General features: G+C 38.3%; 2 protein-coding genes across 3 annotated transcripts; both read right to left on the bottom strand.

The window, feature by feature from the left end:
• Positions 1 to 1,177: 1,177 nt before the first annotated feature.
• sod1 (superoxide dismutase 1, soluble) lies at positions 1,178 to 5,666 on the bottom strand. Its single transcript, XM_027171881.2, has 5 exons — positions 5,497 to 5,666; positions 4,354 to 4,450; positions 4,155 to 4,224; positions 2,623 to 2,740; positions 1,178 to 1,524 (listed from the first exon to the last, which is right to left on the bottom strand). Exons 1-5 carry the CDS (start codon positions 5,563 to 5,565, stop codon positions 1,417 to 1,419), a joined length of 462 nt encoding a protein of 153 aa, XP_027027682.1. The 5' UTR covers positions 5,566 to 5,666; the 3' UTR covers positions 1,178 to 1,416.
• A 1,134-nt stretch (positions 5,667 to 6,800) lies between these two features.
• On the bottom strand, positions 6,801 to 22,416 carry scaf4a (SR-related CTD-associated factor 4a). 2 transcript variants are annotated; one of them, XM_027171836.2, is made up of 20 exons: positions 22,223 to 22,416; positions 18,526 to 18,609; positions 18,326 to 18,370; positions 18,067 to 18,228; positions 15,625 to 15,763; positions 15,353 to 15,498; positions 15,085 to 15,261; positions 14,892 to 14,980; positions 14,467 to 14,587; positions 12,660 to 12,812; positions 12,404 to 12,474; positions 12,083 to 12,273; positions 11,771 to 11,871; positions 11,544 to 11,657; positions 11,286 to 11,442; positions 9,767 to 9,873; positions 9,401 to 9,563; positions 9,156 to 9,236; positions 8,915 to 9,007; positions 6,801 to 8,516 (listed from the first exon to the last, which is right to left on the bottom strand). In XM_027171836.2, exons 1-20 carry the CDS (start codon positions 22,250 to 22,252, stop codon positions 7,783 to 7,785), a joined length of 2,958 nt encoding a protein of 985 aa, XP_027027637.2. In that variant the 5' UTR covers positions 22,253 to 22,416; the 3' UTR covers positions 6,801 to 7,782. The 2 variants fall into 2 exon arrangements, with proteins under 2 accessions (XP_027027637.2, XP_027027638.1); XM_027171837.2 differs by having other exon boundaries at positions 15,631 to 15,763; positions 22,223 to 22,415.
• Between the last annotated feature and the right edge of the window lie 1,180 nt (positions 22,417 to 23,596).

Genomic DNA, 23,596 nt, shown 5'->3' with positions numbered 1-23,596 from the left:
ACACAACCCAGGTTCAGAGCACTGTAAATTTGATCTGTTTAAAGTAACCCAATGTTTATCTGATTGATTATGATAAATATAATCAGTTATCAATCTAGTCTTTTTTGCTTATTCGGTTTGAAACACACTTCGTTCATGACCTTTTTTTTTTTTTTCCGTTTAAATCTTTGATTTTTTTTGGTTCCGAGGACATTTTCTGCTTGGGAGCTTGTGCTTTCTCGCATCCATTGTACACTTTCTTTATTATTCAAAGCCTGCCTTGCAGAAGCTATTTTTATCAGCTTTTTGAATCATCATGCTTCACTGACTGTGTCTGCCTCAGGAAACTCAACCACTTGAAGCCTCATGATTGTGACTCCTCACAATGTTTCAGGCCACTAAGCAGTTCCTCTGAAGATAGAATGGCAAATTAATCTTGAATTGCATCTTAAGTATAAAAGGGTAAAAAAAAAATTTAATTAAAAAAAATATCCCTATTGCCAGTAGTCTGGACCTCTATGCCTTCATTCCAGACATCTATCATTTTCCCAGTCTATGGCCTGATTTCTTGTTAGTTTTGAATGACAACACTCTCCCTGGAGAATCAAGAGAATTTCATTTCCTGTGGATGGGAAAACGGAAAGCGACATGCATAGTCATGTGAAAGCCTACTATAATACAAGGAAAAGGGGTCCTGGAGCATGTCATTTCAGCTGGAATACATTAACCATCTGTGTACGCTGGCTAGAGCTGGGTGCAGCTGTTTAATAGCTGGATCAAATATAGACAAGATGTCAAGAACACTTTAAATCATACGCAAACAGAATGATTACTTCTTTTTGCTAGCACGGGGTGCATGGTAACATTAGGGAGACTTTTTATTTCACCTGGTTTCATGAAAAGTAACCCATAACAAAAGGTGTGTTCACAATGTGTACTGTAGGTAACTTACTATGTGCGACAGACACACCCTTGAACTATTTTGTAAAGACCAGTATTATAGATTTGTAAACATTTTGTGAAAAAAAACTATAGATTAAAATATTATGGAAAGCAAGAAGTATGACAAGGAATGTTTTAATTAAAGAAGAGTTCACAAACATGAACCTATTGTTAAAAATATAAAATGTGCTCCCCCTAGTGGACTGAGCAGGTCAGCACATGAGGACTAGCTGAAACACTTGATAAAAACACCTTCTTAATAGTGGTATGGAACAAACGTTTATTGGATGAATGAGACTCCATTAAAGAAACACCACTAATTCCAATACTTATTGAACATAAGTAGCTGCAAAACAAATTTAGGAGATGGTATGACCATTCTATATTTCTGTAAAAATAAAACTATTTATTTGTTTTAAGGGCTTAGTTGGGGGCAGAAACGTTGGTCACGTATAGTTGAGGTTCCAGTGTGGAAAGGAAGCGGTGAAACTGGTTTCACTGAGTGATACCTATCACACCACAAGCTAGACGACCTCCTGCATTGCCTGTTTTGTGACTTTCATCATCTCCGCCCTTGCCCAAGTCATCTTCCTTCTCATGAATCTGAAATAAGACAAGAATTTAAAAAGTGACAAAAAACAATAGCCAGCACAATTCTAAAAGGATAATATTAAAATATAACACAATCTCTGTATTACCAAAGGTTTGTAGGCATTTGATCACCACACCCACATGTGCTTCTTTACCATCTTATTCCAGATTTAGTCCCACTTTGCTCTTATCCACACTTTTGGGAATCTTTTACACTAGATTTGTACCCATTTAGCCACAAGAGAATTAATGAGGTTAAACAATGATGTTGAGTGATTAGGCTTGGGGAAAAAAGCCAGGCTTACAGTTCATCCCAAAGGTGTTCCTTGGGTTTGAAATCAGGGCTCTTTGCAGGCCACACAAGTTGTTTCATTCCGTGGCAAAACCTTGTATTTATTGATCTCACTTTTTGTACATAGGCACCATCATCCTGGAACTTGTCTGGGCTTCTTAGTTCCAGTGAAAATAAATCTTAATATTGCAACACACAAAGACATTCAAGACAATTGTATGCTTAAGCTTTGGTGAAGACCTAAATATGGGTAATAAGCCAATAACTTGCCTAAATTCCCCAAAAGCTTAATCCTGACAGGTCCATTTAGACCTAAAGGTTATCTACATTTTATTGTTCTGTATTTTCAGGGAGGAGGGATAGAGGTCTATCCTGAAGAAAAAGCATTCAGATTCTTTCTTGCACAACTTGTATTATAAGCAACATAGAAAATCAACAATTCCTCAATTGCACATAAACACAATGTCAAAATGAAAGAGAACATGGTTATTTTTATGTCAAAAATACTTATGCCAAAGTTCTCCACAGAGGTGGTATACTCGCTAGTTGAGCAGTACCTGCTCTGAAAACATAGCAGTTAGATTCATCTCTAGCCAAGCCACTGTATACACAACAATCTTTCCATAAACACACATACACAGTTGTGCAACTACAAATTCAATCTCCTTTAATTTTTCTGCAATCCCAAATACAGTATCAATTTTGTTGATTTTTCCCTATTAACATGACTGAATCTCCTCATGAGGTTTTATGAGGAGTCAAATGGAATTGTAAAAGTAGTGAACGAACAATTAGAACGTTTAGTTTGGTTTGCTTACCACCATGGTCCTCCCAATGATCGAGTATTGCCCTGTCAGGGACACTATCTTGTCCTCAATATCAATTTTAGCAATTCCATCGGAATCGGCAGTCACATTACCCAGATCTCCAACATGCCTGTGAGAAAAAACATTCAAATTAGACTGGTTATTAAAAGTTGACATCAATACCAACAACGGTATCAGTCCAAAACTGTGCTCTTTTACTCATCTGTACTATGTGATGTAAGCCAATAATGAACAGACTACAGGAAATGGAAGCAATCTGGTCCAGTTACACAATTAACGAGGTAAACAGAGCACCGCAGACCTCAAACTGTGCTGTGTGAAAATAGGAAAAGGAAGAACCATAAGCTCTTACTACAGTACAAGTGAAGTAATAAAACCTTTCCAAAAAGTAAAAAAAATGAAAAACACTTCAGTAAGAAGGGTTGAGTGCTAGCAGCACACCCATCGAGTCAGTCAGTGAGGCAGGTCTGTGCTGTTTTAAGGCCATCATTTAAACTAAGGAAGTATAAACAGAGCTAAACAAAAGGTTCAAAGATGTCCCCGATTGCTTAATATTAAAGTAGATTTACTCATTTCATGATAAGTATCAAAAAGGACCAAGAAACAAGCTTGAAAATGGTGTAGAAACAAAACTGGTATTAATGTAATATTTGTTTTAGATTTGTTTCTTTAACATACATACATATACATTCTCTTTCTTAGGACAGTATCAGCTACCTACACAGCAATTTGTATGAATGTCCTCAAATGTTCTAGCTCCACCAAAAGGGTAAAGTTACACATATTTTTGCAGTAACCACCACATATCAGTGTACAAGTCCAGTTTCCTTTGATTTTTTTCAGGCACAGTTCTTCAGTTTACAGTTCTACAAAATTTGGATGCATTAATGAGGAAATTTTATTTGTGGGATTATTTAAATATAGCAGACAAACAAATTCAACTATGAAATCAGCAAACAGGAAGTGATGACATGTCAGCAACTGTTTGAGCTATTGCCATCCAGTTTAGCATCTCTCATTTGGAACAAGTGCTGCTGGTCCTATTGCTGTATGAATATGGTCTCTAACTGTTACACTAACTGACGTGGCCAGAAAGTGGTTGGCCTCTTATACACTACATGGCCAAAACATTGAACATCTAACCATCACATTTTGATCCCTTTACATGAACTCAGGGCCCCAGCCATGTTCAAGCGTAACACTGCCCATGCACAAAACAAGGACCATGAAAACAGGTTTTGCCAAGGATGGAGCAGAAATCTCAATTGGCCTGCACAGATTCCTGACCTCAACCCCATTTCTTCCCTGTATACATTATTATTAAACCTGTATACATTATTATTAAAAACAGACAGCAAGCTGCCAAAATGCATCTTCTATAATGAATGTATAAAGATGATGTGTGTAACAGGTGGCAGGCTATAATTAAATCATTCTTATTGGTTTCTGTACGTAGACCTAAGACAGTTATTTAAGTATGTATTTTTATACATTTGTCTGTGAAGTGCCTAATAAAACCTTACCTGATCTCATCAGTTGGCCCACCATGGGTCATGTTGTGGGGGTTGAAGTGAGGTCCTGCACTGATGCACCCTATATATTTTAAAACAAGTTTGAAAGCACATAGCAGTGAATCATCTACAGCATGTCTTAGTGCCTGAGCATGTCATTATGTAAATCAACATTAGCAAGTTAGTTAGAGAAAAAAACCCCAGACCATACCATTTGTATTGTCTCCAAAGGCATGAACATGAAAGCCATGCAGACCAGGGGTCAGGCCTGTGATCTGTCCTGTAAGTTTCACTGATGCACCATTACTCTGTAAAACACGGACAAAATTCATACATCTGGTATTGTAAAAGGATAGACAAATTAGTACCCTGGGTACATGGGAAAATCATGATTGTGCATGCATGCTATTCATTTATACTCAGGTGACAACTGGGTTAACCTAATAATTATGTTAACTGAATTATCTGGCAATTTTAGTGAATCATTACTTCAGATCCATTCCGTGAGAGGGTCAGAGTATATTGGCTAAGTGTGTGTGCAATGCACAATGCACGATTTGGTTAAGGTGTTGGGCTAACAATCGGAAGGTTGTGAGTTCGACTCCCAGGTCCACCAAGCTGCCACTGCTGGGCCCCTGAGCAAGGCCCTTAACCCTCAAATGCTCATTTCTCATAAAAATTCTGAAAATATGTAAACGTACCTGAACTACACTGCGCAGAGGGGAAAAAAACCCACATTCAACGCCAGAATCGACTTCATTTGTTCACTTGAAATAAGAGCTGCAATAATAGCTTGTTAATGAGAATTGAGGTCAGAGAGGTGGAGCATGACTCAGCAATATAAACACCTCACAGCCTCATACGTTATAACCAAAGGTTAACTCCTTATATTCACACTGCATGACATTAGCTATTGCATAGCGTCATTCGTGGGTCAGAATTTAGAATAATAGCGTTTATACAAGTTAAAATGTGTCGTGTGGATTTTACATGTAAATGGATCGATATTTAGCTACAACTTGTGTTTTCCCCCCCCACAGCTCTAATGCCAGCTAAGAGCTAGTTATGAAACTAGCTACAAACTAATTAGCAGCCCGTAAGTACAGGCTAAGTGGCTAGCTAATGAATGACGTTGAAGTAGACTCAATATTCTCCTAATGAATAAGAAGTAAAAGCACCACAAATTTGACCGTTAAGACTCACCGAGTCGTGATACATTCGTTGCACTGTGCACCAGGCTACATGCTAGCGCACGCGCGCATGCTAGTGGCATGTCAACGGGTTTAGTAACAGACATTAGCATTGATGCTAAAATGCTAGAAGTGTAGAAAAACATATAATGACAAAACTTTACCTGTTCAAAATAAACTGTGCCGGTCACTTCTCCAGTGCCTTTGAGGACGCAGACGGCTTTCGTGGCCATGTTGGTTGAAACTCTAAAGCGAAACGTATGAACGCAATACTATGGTCCCCACAGTATATAAGAAACGGCAGGTTGTGTGCTGATTGACCGAGAGTAGGCGGAGACATACTGCTGATTGGCTGAGAGAGTGGGAGGAAACACGACGCTCATTGGCTTAGTGAGCAGACTGCGAGAACAACATACAAGTTGTACTACAGTATTTTACTGACTAAAAACATACATTGTGAAAAACTGTATTTTGTTTTAATTGGATTTCATTAAGCCCCCGAAAAAGAAGACCTATAACTGATGTCATTTTGGATCTAAATACGGTCCGTTGTTGCAAGAAAAGAAAAGATTATGTTTATATAACCAAAAACACACATACGTATATGTATAATCTGCACATTGGCTGAGCGCGCACACACGCGCACGCGCACACGCGCACACGCGCGCGCACACACACACACACACACACACACACACACACACACACACACACACACACACACACACACACACACAGTACAGTCGGGCTATTAAATTGGCGGTAATATGTTCATCATATTAAGCAGCCTAGTGTAAAAAAAAACACATCCCTAGAATAAATGTAGTTTAGAGGAACAACGGACCCTACAGTTATGAAGTGACGCACGTGCTTCAAAATACAATAGGAGCATGCTTAAATATAAGGGGAAAAATCTTACTTTGGTGTCTTATGGCACAAAATTACAACATGTGCTCTTATATTGTGGCATCTTTCATATTGCAAGCCAAAGCTTTCTGGCCCCTCATTTGGGATGCTTTTCATGAACATGACAAACTAATCTAATAATCTAATATCTCCAGTTCTTTAAAGACAGTTGCTTAAAAACAGTATGAACTTTTTGTTGCTGTACAGACTATCACTATTACAAGCTGTAGCATCTTTGACAAAACGTATCCCAAACGATTATATTTAACCAATTAATCTTTCAACATGATTAATAAAAGCTATAATTTTTTTACACATAAATGAACACATCTCCATTTCTATATTTTGAGTATTGTTTCCATACTTTAATTTCTATTTTTTTAATGTTCAGAGTCTGCTTCCACTCTTAACCATTTACAGTTGTGCCCTTTTGCAGTTCAACTCCAGTTTAAATACAGTGCAAGCAAACTAGGCCTGATCCAATACAGCTTCATATTTGACACTATAAAGCAAACAAAGGTCATTTAAAAGGCTAATTTTGCTGACATAATAAGTCATAGTGTGAACTCAGTTTTTTTTATTTTGGTATGAAAATAGTTTATTAAAACTGAATCCCCATTGCTGAAATATTAAATGAGTTCACATCTGCACAAACTTAAAAATTATACAAACATTTCATCTCTGGTACAATGTAAACACTGTAGGTTAAAAACATTACAGCAAAAGGGCTTCGTCTCTTATTTTAGTCAAGGTTTCCATTGGGGACATTGACTGAAGAATACTTATTAAAAAGAAAACAAAAAAACAAAAACAAAACTGCAACTCTACAAATATTATTAGAGTAATGTAAGCATATTTACAGCTGAGTTATTTTTCTTTTTTCCATTTCATTTTGTTTAAAAACATTTTTATCTCCAGTCTTACTCAGGGGATAGTCCTGCACTGTCCACTTTTAGCTTGGCCCCTAATCCCAACATGCCTGACTGAATTCTTTAACTACTAAGAAGCCCTTCATGATTTTTACATGGGCATGTTAGAGCAGGAAAACCACCAAAATGTGCAGTACAGGCACAAGAAACACCGGCTTAGTACAACATTTAAACTCAGTAACTGGACACATTCACAGGATGGTGCGCCATATTAGCCAGACACTTGAAGTCAATTGCATTTGAAATCAGTGAAATCATTGAAGGAAGACCAGGCATTAAAATTATAATTGAACCACAAGCCAGAATTAAGCATTTTTTTCGAATGCTTTCTGCTCATTAGTGTGTAGTGGCAAAGATTTGGATGTATGGACATGGAGTATGCATTTTTATAAAGCAGTACACTGGCCTGGCCTATGCTGTAAGAATGATGTCTGTCTGATTTCTCCTTACATACATATCGTTTCCTTCACATCTAAGCCCATGCAATGTTATCATATCGGTCCCAATCGAGAGTTTTCTTGTACATATTTAGCAAAAGATCACAAGTACACGCTTCTGATTAGGATAAAAAAAAGGACACATCATTTAGAGTTCCAGTCCACTGCCTAGTGTGACCTACGATTGATCTGCCTTAGTTTGTTCTGGAGGTTGGCTCTGATTTTCTGCTTCTGTACTACCTTCTTTGGAAGGAGCTGGAGCTTCTGCCTTGGAATTAGGCATTTCGTTTGAAGAATCATTATGCCGTTCATGGCTGCTAGAGTCTCTGAGCATCTCGTGTCCGTTAGGCTCAAGTTTGTCGAGTCTGTCATCCCTGTCCCAGCGGGTGCTTCTCTCTCTGTCCCTGCGTTTGCCCCGTTCTTCCTCTCTCCCTTGATCCCTCTCCCTTTCTCTCTCTCCATCAGGACTTCTCCAGTCTCTACGTGACCCTGCTCTCTCCCAGCCTCCCCTTGAATCCATCTCTTCATGCCATCCCCCGAAGCGTTCACGACCTTCTACCCGTTCACCCCCAAACTGCCTGCGCCCTCCATAACGCTCCTGCTCTCTGTTCCGCTCTCCCCTGAATGGAGGGCCTGGAGGGGGAAAAGGACCTCGGAGGGCATGTGATGGAGGAGGAGGCATGACAAAATTCCCTGGTGGAGGCTCATGGTGCATCATCTGTGGTGGGCCTCTGGGGGGCATCATCTGGGGGGGCATGGGGGGCATACCAGGCCGTGGAGGGGGCATCGGGAAGCGCTGCAGGTGAGGTGGTGGGGGCATTCCTGGTGGACGCTGAAGTGGCATCGCCCCTGGCCTTGTACCTAAAAGCCCCGGTGGATTTTGAATATTCATGCCAGGTGGAACTGGGTTACCTTGGCGATAAAAAAAAAAAAAAAGACACTCAAAATAGAATTAGGCATTATGTAACTATAAAACATGTATTATGTTTTTATAGTTACGAAACTTGCATTTTAGATTAACTGACAGACAAGAAAATGTTAACTGTGTTACAGAAAAACAAAATAAATTGTCACATACAGTATGTGTACATTAAAGAATTGTTTTAGTTGACTATGACCATTTGAAATTCATTTTAAAAATAGATTTATAAAGTTGTATACACACAGCACTAGAAAATATGGAACAATTTGTACTTAATGGCAAAATGTATAAGAAATAGAGCCAGATTTAGCGTTTCGCTCCAAAAACTACTGAATTACACCCATGAATATGGTATGAAGTAATCTAACTCTAGTTCTTATAAACTCACCCGGACCAGTACTGAAACCATCTACACCTTCCCTATTGGTCCTTGAGCCCATTCCTACTGAATCACCAGACAAATCCTCAACAGAGCTGCCAACTGCAAAAACACAACCAAGAAATGATTCATATTATATCAATCATTATGGAAAACAGACATGTCATTTTTCAAAGTGCCATACGATCAGACAAGACAATTCTGAAATTTAGAAAGAACAGGGAAAGGGTCTGCAGTGTGTTGGTCTTACCTGGTGGCATACCAATGCCTGCTGCAGAAAGAGGGGGTCCTGCAGAGCCAATAGGTGGCATGCCACCCGGAGGGAGAAATCCTGAAATTATAGGTGAAGTTAAACCTCAAAATACACCAACGGACATTTACTACAGACACATTCACAATTCTTCTTTAAAACCCAAACGACAGCCTAAGCACTTCACTTTGTATTATCGTTAGAACATAAATGTCACCTGTGCAATTAAAAATCAGTTAGCTTACCGGGAGGAATCTGCATGGGGTTAAAGCCAGGACGCATGAAAGGTCCAGGTGGAGGGGGAACTCCTGGTGGAAATGATGGTGGTGGGATATTCATGGCAGAAGGAAAACCTGGGGGTGGAACTCCAACTGGCCCAGAATGCCCTCCTGACTGGACAGGACCAGCCTGGATAGAAAGAATATAATTGTCAACTGGATCCTAAAATAAATTAAAAACTAGCTTAGTTATCTACAGCATCCAATATGATACGCTTTAAAGACAAATTATTATAAACAATGACAACTGACGCATTCAATAGCATGATTCTAAGATCATAGTTCATGTAAACACAATCAAATTATTGTTGAAATGACATTTGTGCATATTACCTGCACAGGAAGCAGTGCTGGGCTCTCAGCGATCTGGCCCACTTCACCTCTGCCGTTTTGAGGTGCATCATCTGCAGTCTCCAGTTCACTCTGCACACCCTTCCACTCTGTAAGAAATAAAACCAGCTAGTAAGCCCTTATTTCTACAAGCTGAAGCAAAGTTATCGGTGTACATTTAGGTGCAAGTGCATGTTTTGACATAATAAACAATTTCACAGAAATTCAGACTGAAATGTACATATCCTTATTGTTTTTAGACAACTTTAACTTTAGGATGTTTATTAAACATTGTGTAAAAATAATAAATAAATAAAAAAATATCGGGAAAAAATAAAATAAAATCTGTTGTCATCTCTTATTATTCAGCTCTGCCAAATAGTGTGTATTGTTTGTCATCTTTGTCACAAGATATCAGGCCTTCTAGTGTCCTGTTCCTACACTGTAAAGCTTTTATAGGCTGCTGCAGGGAAATTTCAGACTTGCCTTTTAAATGTAATACATGTAGTGTTTCAGTCATACGAATCATGACTATTAGTAGAAGTAAACAAACAACAACATAACCCCAGCAGACACAATAAATTGTCTTGCCTGTGGATTCCAGTGATCATTGTGGAAGTGTCCTGACTATGTCAGACTAAAGCGCTCACTCAGTACACAACTGGAAAACCTGATCTCCATCCCCAAGCTATGCCACTGATCATGATGGCATGTATTGGCCGTAACGTTGGGATGTTTTTATAGCTAACTTATATTTGGCAAGCCAGATGACATGGTGGGTTATGTATATCAACAAAAATGTTGATTTTTTTAGTGTTGAAAAGCATCAACAGTAAATTGTAGCGAGCTACAATATGCAAAATGTCTAAAAGTCCCATTGCTTGAAAGATTCATTTGCATTTTTCAGCTTTGCCTAACTATAAGCAGGAAAATCAGTTCTTTCATAGTACCCCATCACCCCGTATAACAAATGCAGAGAGAACACAAAAATATGACAGAGACGAAGCCTTCTGTGTTATACAAAAGTGAAAGTCCTGTCAAGGTCATGAACACAACAGGCTCTTGATGTCTGTTCACTGTGTGTGAGTGTGTGTGTGTTAGCAAGCTATATAGCTTTTACTAGCAAATATATATACACGTCTTAAAAATAAGCGTCTTAAATGTTGAGGGATGACCTTCCCTCAGTAGCAACTATGTAAGGCTGTCAAGTGACTGGTGAAAGGATGGTGCTTGGATACAGAGAAGCACAATAAGTACAAAAAGACACTGGGCAGGGTACTTACTTTCATGATTAGTCTTTTTTGTCTGATTAAAAAAAATGTAAGGCCTTTATTTAATTTGTTTTAACTCTGAACAATGGAAATCAAGGTTTGAACATAATGTCTTATTTCTACAATTCTCATAAATTAATAAATTGAAAATGCTGACACAAAAATGAAAAGCTCCTAGCAAGAAAACCAAATTACAGAACAGTACAAGACCATAGAAATGTACTACTGTTTAATACTGTTTTGTATGTTACCTGGGGAGAGTGTATCGGCATCCAGCATGCCCCCCTCTCTAAAAACTTCCAAATCTTCCATTTTGACTTTGGACCAGGGGACATAGGTGACACCAAGCTCTACGTCCCAATACTGCTTGAACTCTGACTTAATTCCTTTGTTCAGAGCCCAAGCAATCTGTAGACACAAGTGAACATAACCCTTCAGTGTGAATGTGGGGAAGAAAAAAGAAAAAGAACATCACCACATTTGATTTAGAACAGTAACATATCTTGTACCTTTATGGCTTTTTGGTTGACTTTGTAAGTGCCCCTGCTAAGCTTCTGGAGAGCTCGAAAAGCATCCTGTCGATGAACCATGACGATGTAAGCACAACCTCGAGGAGGAATCATCTGCCAAACAGAAACCAAGACAACAATCACCATTAATTATGTTGTACATTACATATAATGTTTGGCAATATCCATAGGTTCATTATGACTAGAATGTTCCGGATTGTACATACGTTTATGGACTCTATCTGGCCAAACTCCTCTAGTAGACATGCCACATCCTGCTGTTGTGTCCTTTTGTCCAGCTGACCAACCCAAAGTGTAGTGCTGCACACTTCATGGGGGGTTAAAAAATAAAAAGTTACAGCAAGAACAAGAGAGTGAAAATCAATCTCAGAAAGAACTGTAACATTTCAAATATTAACTTTAAAAGGATTCAATTTAAACATTCAAATATGTGTTTACATTTTACAGAACATTTTTGTAGGGAGTGTTTGTGGAGCTTTTAGCCCCAAGATATACTTCATGGCTTAATCATGGCTCACCACTTAAGGTGTCAGGTTTGATGAGTGGCAGGCCTTTCTGTCTACGTTCTCGCTCCCTATCCCTTTCCCTCCTCTCCTGAGAGCGAGAGCGGGGTGAGTGGCGCCGCCTTTCTCTGGAGCGAGAACGCGACCGTCGATGTCGGAAACGTCTGGAACGGGAACCTGACCGCGACCGCCTCCTTTTAGGAGATCTGGGAAATTAACCAAAGAATGCAGACTGTATTTGAAAAATCTGAATAAGAACATTAATGATTATATTAACTATATTTTGTGTCCTATAGGTATTATTCGATTTTTGAAAGACTGGCTGTCACTACTCACCTTGAACCAGACCTAGACCGTGTCCTCCTGCCATCTTGGTGTTGTCTTGTGTCTAATTCCATGGAGGAATCCTGTTGGCGATACGTATGCAAACATGTAAACAAGTGCATTACAAAACTTTAACAAAATTATCTTTAAAAATTATATACTTAGTGTCCCAATCGACGAACATGTTTCCACATATTATTACTGTGATCACAGATTTAGGGTTCCTTTGAATGGTCTACAAATATCAGGGAAATTCCGAGAGCCTTGCCTGATGCTGCTGTCCAGTCATAAGCTGAGGAAAAGCATTGTTTTGAGGGGGGAAGGGTCCAGTGAAACCAGTGGGACCTGGCGGAATCATCCCTGGGTAGGGTTGAGGAGGCATTCGGTTAAAAGCCTGAGGCTGTCCATTTGGAGATGGAACCTGGAACAAGATGTTCCACCAAATTATCAAACAAAGGATATAGGAATGCACCAACCTAATCATTTTCCAATTCACTTAAATATTTTAAGCTGCAAGCTGTTCTCTGGAATACAGTCAACATCATCTGGCACATGAACACAGGATCTTCTACAATTTGTCTTGAAGCAAACCGCAAACTTTTTGGGAGGTTTTGCAAACAAAATTTTCTAAAGAATTGTCCAGCACAAGGATGCCAGTATCTGATCAGTAAGAGCTGAAGCAAAGAACTTATATATATATATAAATGCATTGAGGGAACCATTGCTTAATATTATGGCATCCAGTATTTTCCATTTTTATTTACAGTATTTTCCGCACTATAAGGCGCACCTAAAAGCCTTACATTTTCTCAAAAATCGGCCGTGCGCCTAATAATCCGGTGCGCCTTGTGTGCGCACTGAGTTCCAAAAACTCAGTTGATGTTGATCCTAAAAATGTTGTACGATTTTGGTACTCGCTCCGCTCGATTGACTGTCGGACCGTTTCCCGCTGACACAGGGACGTAATACATACACTACGTACGCTGGCAGTGATAAACCAACCAGAGAACATTACGTAATATGTACAGTACGTACGCTTACCTCCGCCACGCCTCCTCGTTATGTTGCAAAACAACATTTGTTACTTCCTAACCTTTATGCGCTCTACACTCCAGTCCAGTAGGTGGCGGTAAATGCACCTTAAGTTGGTTTGCCATCCGCCAATAAAAATCAGATGCTTACGAGGCACAATTCGAAGTTTATATCAGTTACGCGGTTGTAAATGGGAATAGAGCAGCTGAAAGAATTCAAAATTAATGAATCTATGGTTCAGAAGTGGAGGAACCAAAAAAATGTAATGCACCAAGTTAAGAAAACACAGTAGATAAGGACTTTTTATGGATTTGTGGGAGAAGATTGATTAAAAAATAATGTGTGTATTGTTAAATAGTAGAATAAAGTTCAACTAAACTCACTGTTTTGCTTCTGTTTCCTTTATTGTAGACTGTATGTTTTAGCATGCACCTTATAATACTTATGTATGGGTTAAGTACAGAAATAGACCCCGTAATTGAGACTGTGCCTTATAATCTGGTGCACCTTATAGTGAGGAAAATACTGTACATGAAAAAAGCCTTAAGCATTTTTTTTAACGCGAACTTATGCAGCGACTCACAAATCATTTTGTAAATTACTTACTCAAAGGCAATACATTGCAAAAGGAAGGAACTTTTACAGACATTCATAGTAAGACATGACAATATGGTTAAATTAAAACATGTGCATCTAATATTGGACATAAGCAGGTTTTTACACTAGCTCAGTGTTATTGACAGGTGTTAAAACTTAACCTTGACTTATTTCTAGCCATGCCATAACTGCTAATAGTAAAAGGTAACTCGTCATCGGTGTTACCTTAGTGTCCTATCCTGAGACCTGTAAATAAATAAATATAAATAAAATTCTAAATAAATTCTATGCCGCTGAACCATCACAGATTTTAGTCAAACATCCTCGTTGGAGTTCCTTCCAATGTCTGCGACAATTTGTAGGCATGGCAACTAACTGGTTCAGAGTGGTCACAAAGGCTCCGAAGAAATATACACCGATTATTTAGCATGAAACTTTAAACCTACCTGGTGTTCTTGACTCAAACCCATCATGTGCTGCTGAAAGTGCTGAATCTGACTGGGAGCTTGAGGGAAGACTGCTGATGCCTGCTGAAGCTGAGGTGGCTGGACACCATCTCCAAAGCCACTGCAGATGCGAACACACATGCGCACGGACACAGACGCGCACACACGTCAAACACATGAATCAACTTACAAAAAAGGAAATTTATTAAAACTCTGCAAGTACAAAGCCTTTTCTGGTTGATTTATTGTCTAAAATTCACGTTGTCACACAGGGTCTTACAGTGTGCCAAATATGTACCGATTAATCAAAATAAAAGATGCTATAGATGTTATTTGTGTGTTAAAATAATTTTAAATGAAACATTTAGCAACTGAAAATTTTACAATAATGCTGATATAAAAAGGGTTTCTAGGTCATAGCATACAAGGCTGACTGGACAGAGGATGCCTCATCCCTTTTTGTCTCTTCTCCTCCTTCTGGTTCATCATCATAATCAAAACGATCAAGAAGTTTCTGAAAACAAAACAACAAAAAAATGCAGGCTATATTTAACCCTTAATTCTGTAAATACAAAGCAGATGGAGTCCTTTAACCTGGTGATTTAGACGTGTACTCACCTTGTCAAATGTGGCTTTCTTCTCTGCAGGCTGCGTGATGTGCGGCTGGCCCTGTGTCAAGCCTGAGGGTGGCTGAATATTTGAGGCTTTTATCTGAAGATGGGTCATCATGTTATTCTCCAGCGCTGGAGACTGGGGCTTCCCAGGCTGCTGGAATGTCTGGAGCATCTGCTGGAGCTACAGTTAGAGTATTCGAGTTAGGACAAACTGCTAAGGAGACAGAGCATTTCATACATATGCAATGTTTTTAGATGATGGTTTATCAAACCTGTTGGCCTTGGGAGGACTGGAAGAGCTGAGCTACAGCAGCAAAGGCATCAGAGTTTTGAAGCTGTGGCACAGAAGCCTGCACAGAGTTAGCGGACACTGTAGTGTGGCTTTCAGTTTCTCGTGCTGGGGAGGAAGGAGACGCAGCTGAAAAAGAGCAAATTAACAAGATTATTGATCAGTAAATGAAGTTTCGATGGCAATGTATGCGTTAAATGTTCGCTTGTGAATTTAGTTCCATGTTAATGGAAAAGAATGTAGCATATTATTCACCCGTACCAGGGCCGTTGTCCATGCTTGGAACAGGGCCTGAGCTGCTGGATCCGGCAGCCATGTCCAGAAGAGGCTGAATCACCTCAATCTTAAACACACCATTCTTTTGCCACAGGTTCAAGACGCGCACAATCTTACTCTATAAACATAACAAGTAGAAAGGATAACAGATTAAACTCATATGGGGTTCCAAAAAAGTTTATATATATATATATATATATATATATATATATATATATATATATATAAAAATAAAAAACAAATAACAGTTCCAAAAAAGCCTATCTGAAAATTTCACATAAGTGAACAGCTGCTAATATTAAACTAAAACATATATATTCTTACTATTTTAAGAGCAAGAGACATCAAATATCAGTGACTATAAAGCTCAGATCGGTTTCTATAATTGTAAATGGCCCAAAACCATGGGCGATTTTTGCCCATCTTTAATACAGGAATGAAAGGAGACGGTGAAAAAGTTGTTTTATTTAGCCACCATTCTGTACTACATTAAGAATATACTGTATAGACAAAACATTGTGATTGTCTGACCATCACATGACATGCGCAGTCTGAACATTACACCACTGCCATTATAGTAACCTCTTCTGTGGCCGTGGAGATTCATTCAGACACGAGAGCATTACTGAGATCAGGACTGGGGTGCAGTCAACATTCCAGAGTTCCTACACTCAGAATCAGAATCAGGTACTGTTTTTTGGCCAGGTAATGTAGGGTCTACATGTACAGGAATTTGTCTTGTTGGGTTGGTGTGTAGTAATAATAGAGAAAAAGGATAACGATAAGAAACAACGGTTATAAATGTGCATAAACATAAAATAACAAGCACCTTGTCTTCAAGGGTGTGTCAAAATGCACAGGGACGCTGTCATGCTAGAAAATGTCATGCTTAGCCCCAATGAAGGGTAATTGTAATGCTACAGGATTCAAAAGACATCAAATACAATGTGCGCTTCAAACTTTTGCCCCTTTCCCACCAAAAAGAACCGTGTGCTGGTTCAGAGCTAGTGCTGGTGCAAAAAAGTTGGTTCCACCGGCGATCAATCTAGGAGCTGGGTTGCCTTTCCATCGGCTAGAGAGCCATCACAGAGCCGAGTCTGTTTCCCAGCAACTTTAGCGCAGCAGCGGCAAACACAAACACAACATCAACAATGGCGGATGTTGCTTTATGTTACTGTTAATGCTCATGGCTTTGTGAACCTACATTGGCATCCAAACGCGGCGAATCTATTGTGTACATGCAGCTCCATGTAATTTGTGTAAACGGAGGTTATAATCAAGAAAGTACATAACATTAGTTTATCATTAAAACAGAAAAAAGTTAGCCTTAGCATGTAGCTACCTACTGTCATGTGTGCTGATAATTGATCATATTGCGGTAAAGTAAAAGTGTATTAAACATTAGTATACTTAAGGTACATTATCTAACAGTAGCTCCGCCCACAGCCCCCGACACAAGCGATTCTTAAGTCTAGACCAACAACGTTTTGGTGCTACTTAAGAACCACTTTTCCTGGTTCAGAGCTGGTGCTTTGGGTGTCAAAAAAGAAAGAACTGGTTCTAAATGAGGCTCTGGGTCCGAACCAGCACTCAAACTGCCTCAGGGGAAAAGGGGCATTAGTAAAAGGAGACATATTTGGTCATAGCCATAGAGTGCATTTTTATTTGTTTTGCTGTGAAAAACCCAGCCAAATATTTAAATACCCAGACACTGTTGGACAATATGTTAATTTAGCCTCAAGACCAGGGGCTGCAACAAATCGTGTTTGTTTTCTGAGAACACTAAATTGAAATTTGTTCCATCAGTTGTGAGTCACACAAGTGCCCGAAGTTGAAGAGTGAAATGAGGCACACAAATGAGGAATTCTAAGTATTTTCATCATAGGCATTTTACAGAGGCTAAGTATTTTCTTCATAGGCAGATATCAGAGAGAAACTGGGAACGGAGTAGTTACTTCTATTTACAACTGCACAGCGCCCACAGTGCTGGATGTCACACCTGTGATAAGGGAGTTCCACACAATTGCTGGTTCTCCTGATATTAATAGCTTGACTGCATTCTGATGGAAAGACTGTGACAAGCAGTGTGTTTGTGCATTTCCAGGTGGCACAGTACAGAAGTCTTTATTTAAGAACCTTTTCAACATGATGTTAAGAATTAAAGCCCAAGACATCATGTGGTCCAGTTTGGATGCTTTTTCATTTACTCTAGTAGGATTTATAACTTATTTACAATCGTTAATAAATAAAATATATTTAATAAAACTGTGAAATTACAAAGCAGTGTGTGGTGCATCAGAAACCTGCAGAGTCAATGCACAGGTATCTCAGGCAAGAGAGTCAACCCTTAATGATGGGAGAGTTTTAGACAAAAAAACAACAACAAACAAACAAAAAAAAAAACTGAACACCTCCTCTTACCCTGTCCTCTGTAGGACATAAGCAGAGGTTTTCAAAAGTCCCACTGATGTTCTTAGTGAACCGGGGACCAAAAACATCCTTGTCTGCACCAAACTGATGACGAGACTGGCGCACAATGGAGTCCACAACATACAGTCCTGGTACTTTATACTCAGGCTTGCACTGTGGAAAAAAACACAACACATTTTAGTGAAGTATGATTTAAGAAAATGACAATAAGACTGTTGTAAAAACAATATGGGGGAAAAAAGCATATTACCTTCTTGATAAATTTCTCAACAATCTGGACAACATGCTTGTACAACTGGAGCAGAGAAATACAGACAGTGTTAATGCCTTGCAGGAAAACAGCAATCTTTGTTTTTTAACCGCATTAATTGCTGCATTAAAGGATTTTAAGTTTATTTGAACTGATATTGGAATTTTAAGTTAATACTAACTCACATTTGCTATACTTACTTTAATGGCTTTTATTGCAGATTTTGTAATGGAGATCATCTTTGCCCTGGAGATTGGAGGTTTTGAGTCCATCAGGGAAAACAGCTGTAATGCAAACACAATAAGAGTCAATGCTTATATCCACTTAAGCGAGCATGACGTGAGCACTTGTGAGCATTAATACGGAGATGTACGACATGACAACAATTGCATATCACAAATTACGGGGAAAAAAAATTACCAGCTAAACAGTAGTAACGATTAAATATATTCTGTAACATTTTACAATTTTAAATATTTTGTACAAGAAAAAACACAACTGCTTATGGACCGACTGTGTAATTGTTAGTGTAAATATATAGTGCGATCTATCTATAATCGCCATCATATTGCTACATCCTTTAATGCTGGCCAACTGCAGCAAGCGTAGCTGCTTATGTGCAAGGGTTCGAGCACTGCCTGGATCTTGCCCCAAACTGACTACATCACAATACAATTCTCTACTCTACAAATCAGTATTTCTTTAAAACACAGCACTACACAATGAAGACTTGGAGTTCCGCATGTCACCTTCTTTAGAAACAAAGCTGACTCACACCCCCTCTAAACATTGATTAATACTGGTATCAGTAGAATAGTTGGTTTATCTTTTTAGTAGTCATTTAAGTCTGCTGTATAGTTTACTTGGTAAAATATTTAGAGAACAATCAAAGGGCACTCTGTGTAAACACTGACAGTTAAGATACAGGTAGAGTTGTTTAAGCAGCCTTGTTGATTCCAAGTTCCAGATTGGTGCATAACCATCTGCGGTGAAATGACTGCCGAATGATGCTGTCTTTTTGAAAGAGTCACTAAGGAGAAAGTATCAATCGCCGAGTTCATTTGTTTTGCTGTTAAAAACTCGAATGTGCAAACCAAAGCACAACAGTTCCAAACATATCCATAACCGAATCCACAGTTAAAACCTGCAACACCGTGGGAAATCGAAGTCTAGTGTCAAAACTTCAGCTTTAATAATCAGCAAGAAAGTGAGTTGCTCATCATGCTGTTTAAAAAGGAGGAGTCTCACTGCTCTAATCTCTATTCACAATGAAGTTTGTAAAGGGCAAAGGTCATGTAAATGAGTGTGCGTTGTTTTTCCTGTCCAGAGAAAAACAGTAAGAACTGTGCTTTTTGTATTTCTCCACCATTGGTTTCACACACAAAAAAATCTGTATACATGTTGACAGGATCTTGGATCACTACATGATTAGGCTGCAGTTTTAGGCAAACTGTGCAACTGAACAAACTGGTGAAAACTCACAGACCTGCACCTGACACAGCCACAAATTTATACTTGCCCCAAAACTTTTTTAATATATGCACGTCAGCAAAAATCTCTCTATGAAAGAATGATGACCTAATACATCAAGTTGTGAAAGGGACATTATTGAATCATTTAGCTGAATTGTTTATTTATAATTTGCAGAAACACTCAAATTTCATGCATAATCAGTGTAAAAAGAAACCAAAGCTCTCAAAACATGTGTAACTGAAAGGTCCATCTTCCATTTCACATTTAAAAAATTTACATTATAATCTTTTGAATCGTTTAGAGCAGGAGATGTTCGATACAGCCAAACTGAAGGCATACTTGATAGTTGAAAATGAAGGTGCAGTGAGTAATCAATATAAATCAATATAAATATTTACTGTATAAAACAGCTTTTCAACATTAAAATGTGCGTAGAACACATATACAGCACTTTGGTAGAAGCCATGTAGAAAAAGAAAATTCCTCATTTCTTGTGCAGTCTGTTGTAAATTCACTAACAGAGCTATACAAAATATTAAGTAATTGTTACATTAAGGTTTTTAAAATAACAGTTCTTCTCTGATGTTCCTTACATCCTGCATAAGGCTGAGACATTTTTACAGTACAACAAATTTCCTGGTGCAAACGTATTGCCTGAACACAGGAACATGCAAATGCAAGAGCAAAGAAAAGCAAACTACACAGTTGTGATGCTACGTGGGAGAAATACATCAGCCAAATGAAGACCAAAAGCTAGTGTTTGAGAACTTTCACTCGGAAAAATACTGAAGCTCAAAAGAGGATTTCAAACATGTTCAATGTTCACTTTGTGAATCAGGTCTATGATACACCCAAGTCAACTAAATGTGAAGGCTGAGCTAAACACAACAGCATGGCAGTAAAGTAAAGCATCCAGTCACACAAGCTGAATACTATTATACTCACCTTTGAGTATGTAAAAGGTGTAAAATCTACACTAAACTATATGCTGAGTAGCAATCCACAGCCACACAAGGAACACAGCAAAGATCCGATTTCATGATTTCAGAAATTAAGGCAAAATCAAGCAAACAGTGACATACTGATATATTTTTGAAAAAGAATCAGTCATCACATCACAATGTACATTCACCCAAAACTCTCAGAATCAGAATCAGCTTTATTTGCCAAGTGTGCACGAGGACTGTGTTGTGGTTTTTAAGGTGCCCCTGATACACATTTAAATAGTAAGCATAGTAGTTTGAAAGGAGAATCGTGTGCTTGAAATGTCACCAATTCAAGCATTTTCACCACAAAAAAAAAACCTCTAAGTTGAATCACACATTTTGAAAAAAGCTGCAGCAAAAGCGAGCATTTGTAACCACAACAAAGGCAAAAGGTTCAGCAAAATACTAGAGGGACTGAAAAGTAGATAAAGAAACACCAAATACAGAAAGTACTGACTTAATATATAACAATCTTCTATTACTTATCTGCAATTTTGTAGTGAAACACAACCAACTCCTGCAAACCTAACCTTCTGTCATTTTACTGAATCACAGCATAACACGATTAAAATGCAGTACCTAGTAAATTGAGAAAAAATAATTATGAATCGCATCCGATTTCCTTTTATTTTGGTTTCATGACAGTTCCTCTGTACACGTGTGTGACATCGGAAATGCCAAGGTTACAATCTGATGCCTGTACAACAGTATGTCAGTGTGGGAGTGATGTCCAAAACAAACCCCTTCGCGCGGGCTAACCGGCTAACTCCAAAAACACAGCGACGTGGTCACCTGAAAATGCTGAACCATCTGTATTTGATGTGAATAATGATAAATAGTAACTACAATGGGGTCACCATCGTGCTATAAAGTAAAAGAGGGGGGCACTGTTGCTGTACTTACCCTCACAACACTAGCTAGCTAGCTATGCTAACAACACAGGGCTACTGTAAACACTCTGCATATAAACGGGCGTCTAATAAAGCATTTATGGCTATCAAAATAGCAAACCGCTCAACTAATTCACTCACCAAAAAGAAGTGAAGAATAAACAAACAAAAAGTGTAAAATGAGCACGCGAGCAAAGCGAACTACAACTAGCTATATTGCTAGCTAGCAAGCTACCTAGCAGCCCAGAGAAGAAATGAGTATTGTGTATTATACACTTTACCTTCCACCGTAAATACACACTCAATGCATTTTGTGGCCACATCCAGCTTTACAGTCCACACCACACGAAACTCATCAGTATAGAATGTGTGCATGTTTTAAACAACAAGGCCTTTGTTTTCTATTTGGCCCGAGCATTAAGGCTAACCGGGGCCCACTTTATATTCACAGACAATCCGGTAGGTTAAGCAGCTAAGCTAATTTTTGCTAGCTTTTCAGGTAACATGTAGCTAAACGGCTAGTGCTACACCTGTAGAGTTAAACTGACCTCGTGGTTAAAAGCGTTGACTGCATCCATTGTGTTCTTCCTTTGCTGATTTTCTTCCGCTTCTTTAAATTTCCAAATAAATGAAGTACTGCGCCTTAAAGGACCATCCCAACATGTCCGCCGCCTCTCGCCCTCAGTACAAGACGGGAGCTGAGTGGTTGCGACGCGCAATGCATGCTGGGATTACTGCACGTGTTTCTGAATACATCGCACAAGATGGCGCTGCGGAGATCATCTTGCGACCGATATTTGGCATCAACTGGCTTAGTGGCGTGAAAACTACGACATGTGGACCGGTGTTTAATCCGACACGTCCAGTATTTGCAAAATTGTTCTAAACACCGCATTCATTTCGCATGTTTCCTGCAATACTCTTAGTTCCAGTTTATTCCACTTGGTGGCGCCCCCCCCCAAATTAATACCGAGCTTTGTTTACGTTTGCATTTGCATTGAGCCATTTACTTTAACACTAAAAAAGAAAAGAAAACTTCTTTACTAATAATAATGTCATCCTCCTATATGCCACTGGCCAGGGTTTTGTGCCATTTTATTTGAAGAAATAAATATATGTGACAAATACAATTTGTTTTCACACTGAACAAAACTAAAAAAGAAAATTGTCTTAAGGAAAGGTGAAAGCTGGCAAACACCAGAAATGTTTTTTATTTTATTATTAATATTAATAAAACATTGCTTGACAACCACATCTGGTAAAAAGATATGCATAAATAAATAAATAAATAAATAAATAAATAAATAAATAATAATAATAATAATAATAATAATAATAATAAAAATCTGTTAAAAAATATGCATTAAAAGAAAGTCTTTGGAGTGTCTGGCAACCTACTAATTTAAAAATAAGTTCATATACTCACCAGCTGCTTCTTCAGACAGAAATTATGTAAGTTAGCTTTTGTTATTGTTTATTGTTTTGGGTCAGCTGATTAGTTTAAGAAGTTTCAAAAATAACAAATAAATAAATATACAATAAACATAAATAAACAAAAATTCTTAACTGTTGATACATTTCCTTTTTGTTTTGATTACAGTGTGGACTTGCAATGATAGAAGAGATTATTCATGGTCAATATCACAGATTTGCCTGCATTTAAATAGGGACCAAGACATTGTGCAGAATCCCAAATATTAAAATAATAATAAAAAAAACTAATTATAAAACCTGTTTATTTTCTATTTTAAGTGCAATTTAAATAAATAAATAAATAAACAAACAAACAAATAAATAAATAAATAAATAAATAAATAAATAAATAGAAACCTTCAGATATTCAATACTCAGTTTTGAACCCCACTCTGAGGTGTATTTACTTTTCTCAGTTGCATGCAAGCGTTAGAAATTGGGGTGAATAT

Source organism: Tachysurus fulvidraco, chromosome 20, assembly GCF_022655615.1.
Source record: "Tachysurus fulvidraco isolate hzauxx_2018 chromosome 20, HZAU_PFXX_2.0, whole genome shotgun sequence".
In the NCBI taxonomy this organism is placed as follows: Eukaryota; Metazoa; Chordata; class Actinopteri; order Siluriformes; family Bagridae; genus Tachysurus; species Tachysurus fulvidraco.
Note: the sequence above shows the minus strand (reverse complement) of the source record. Positions and strands in the feature narration are given on the sequence as shown.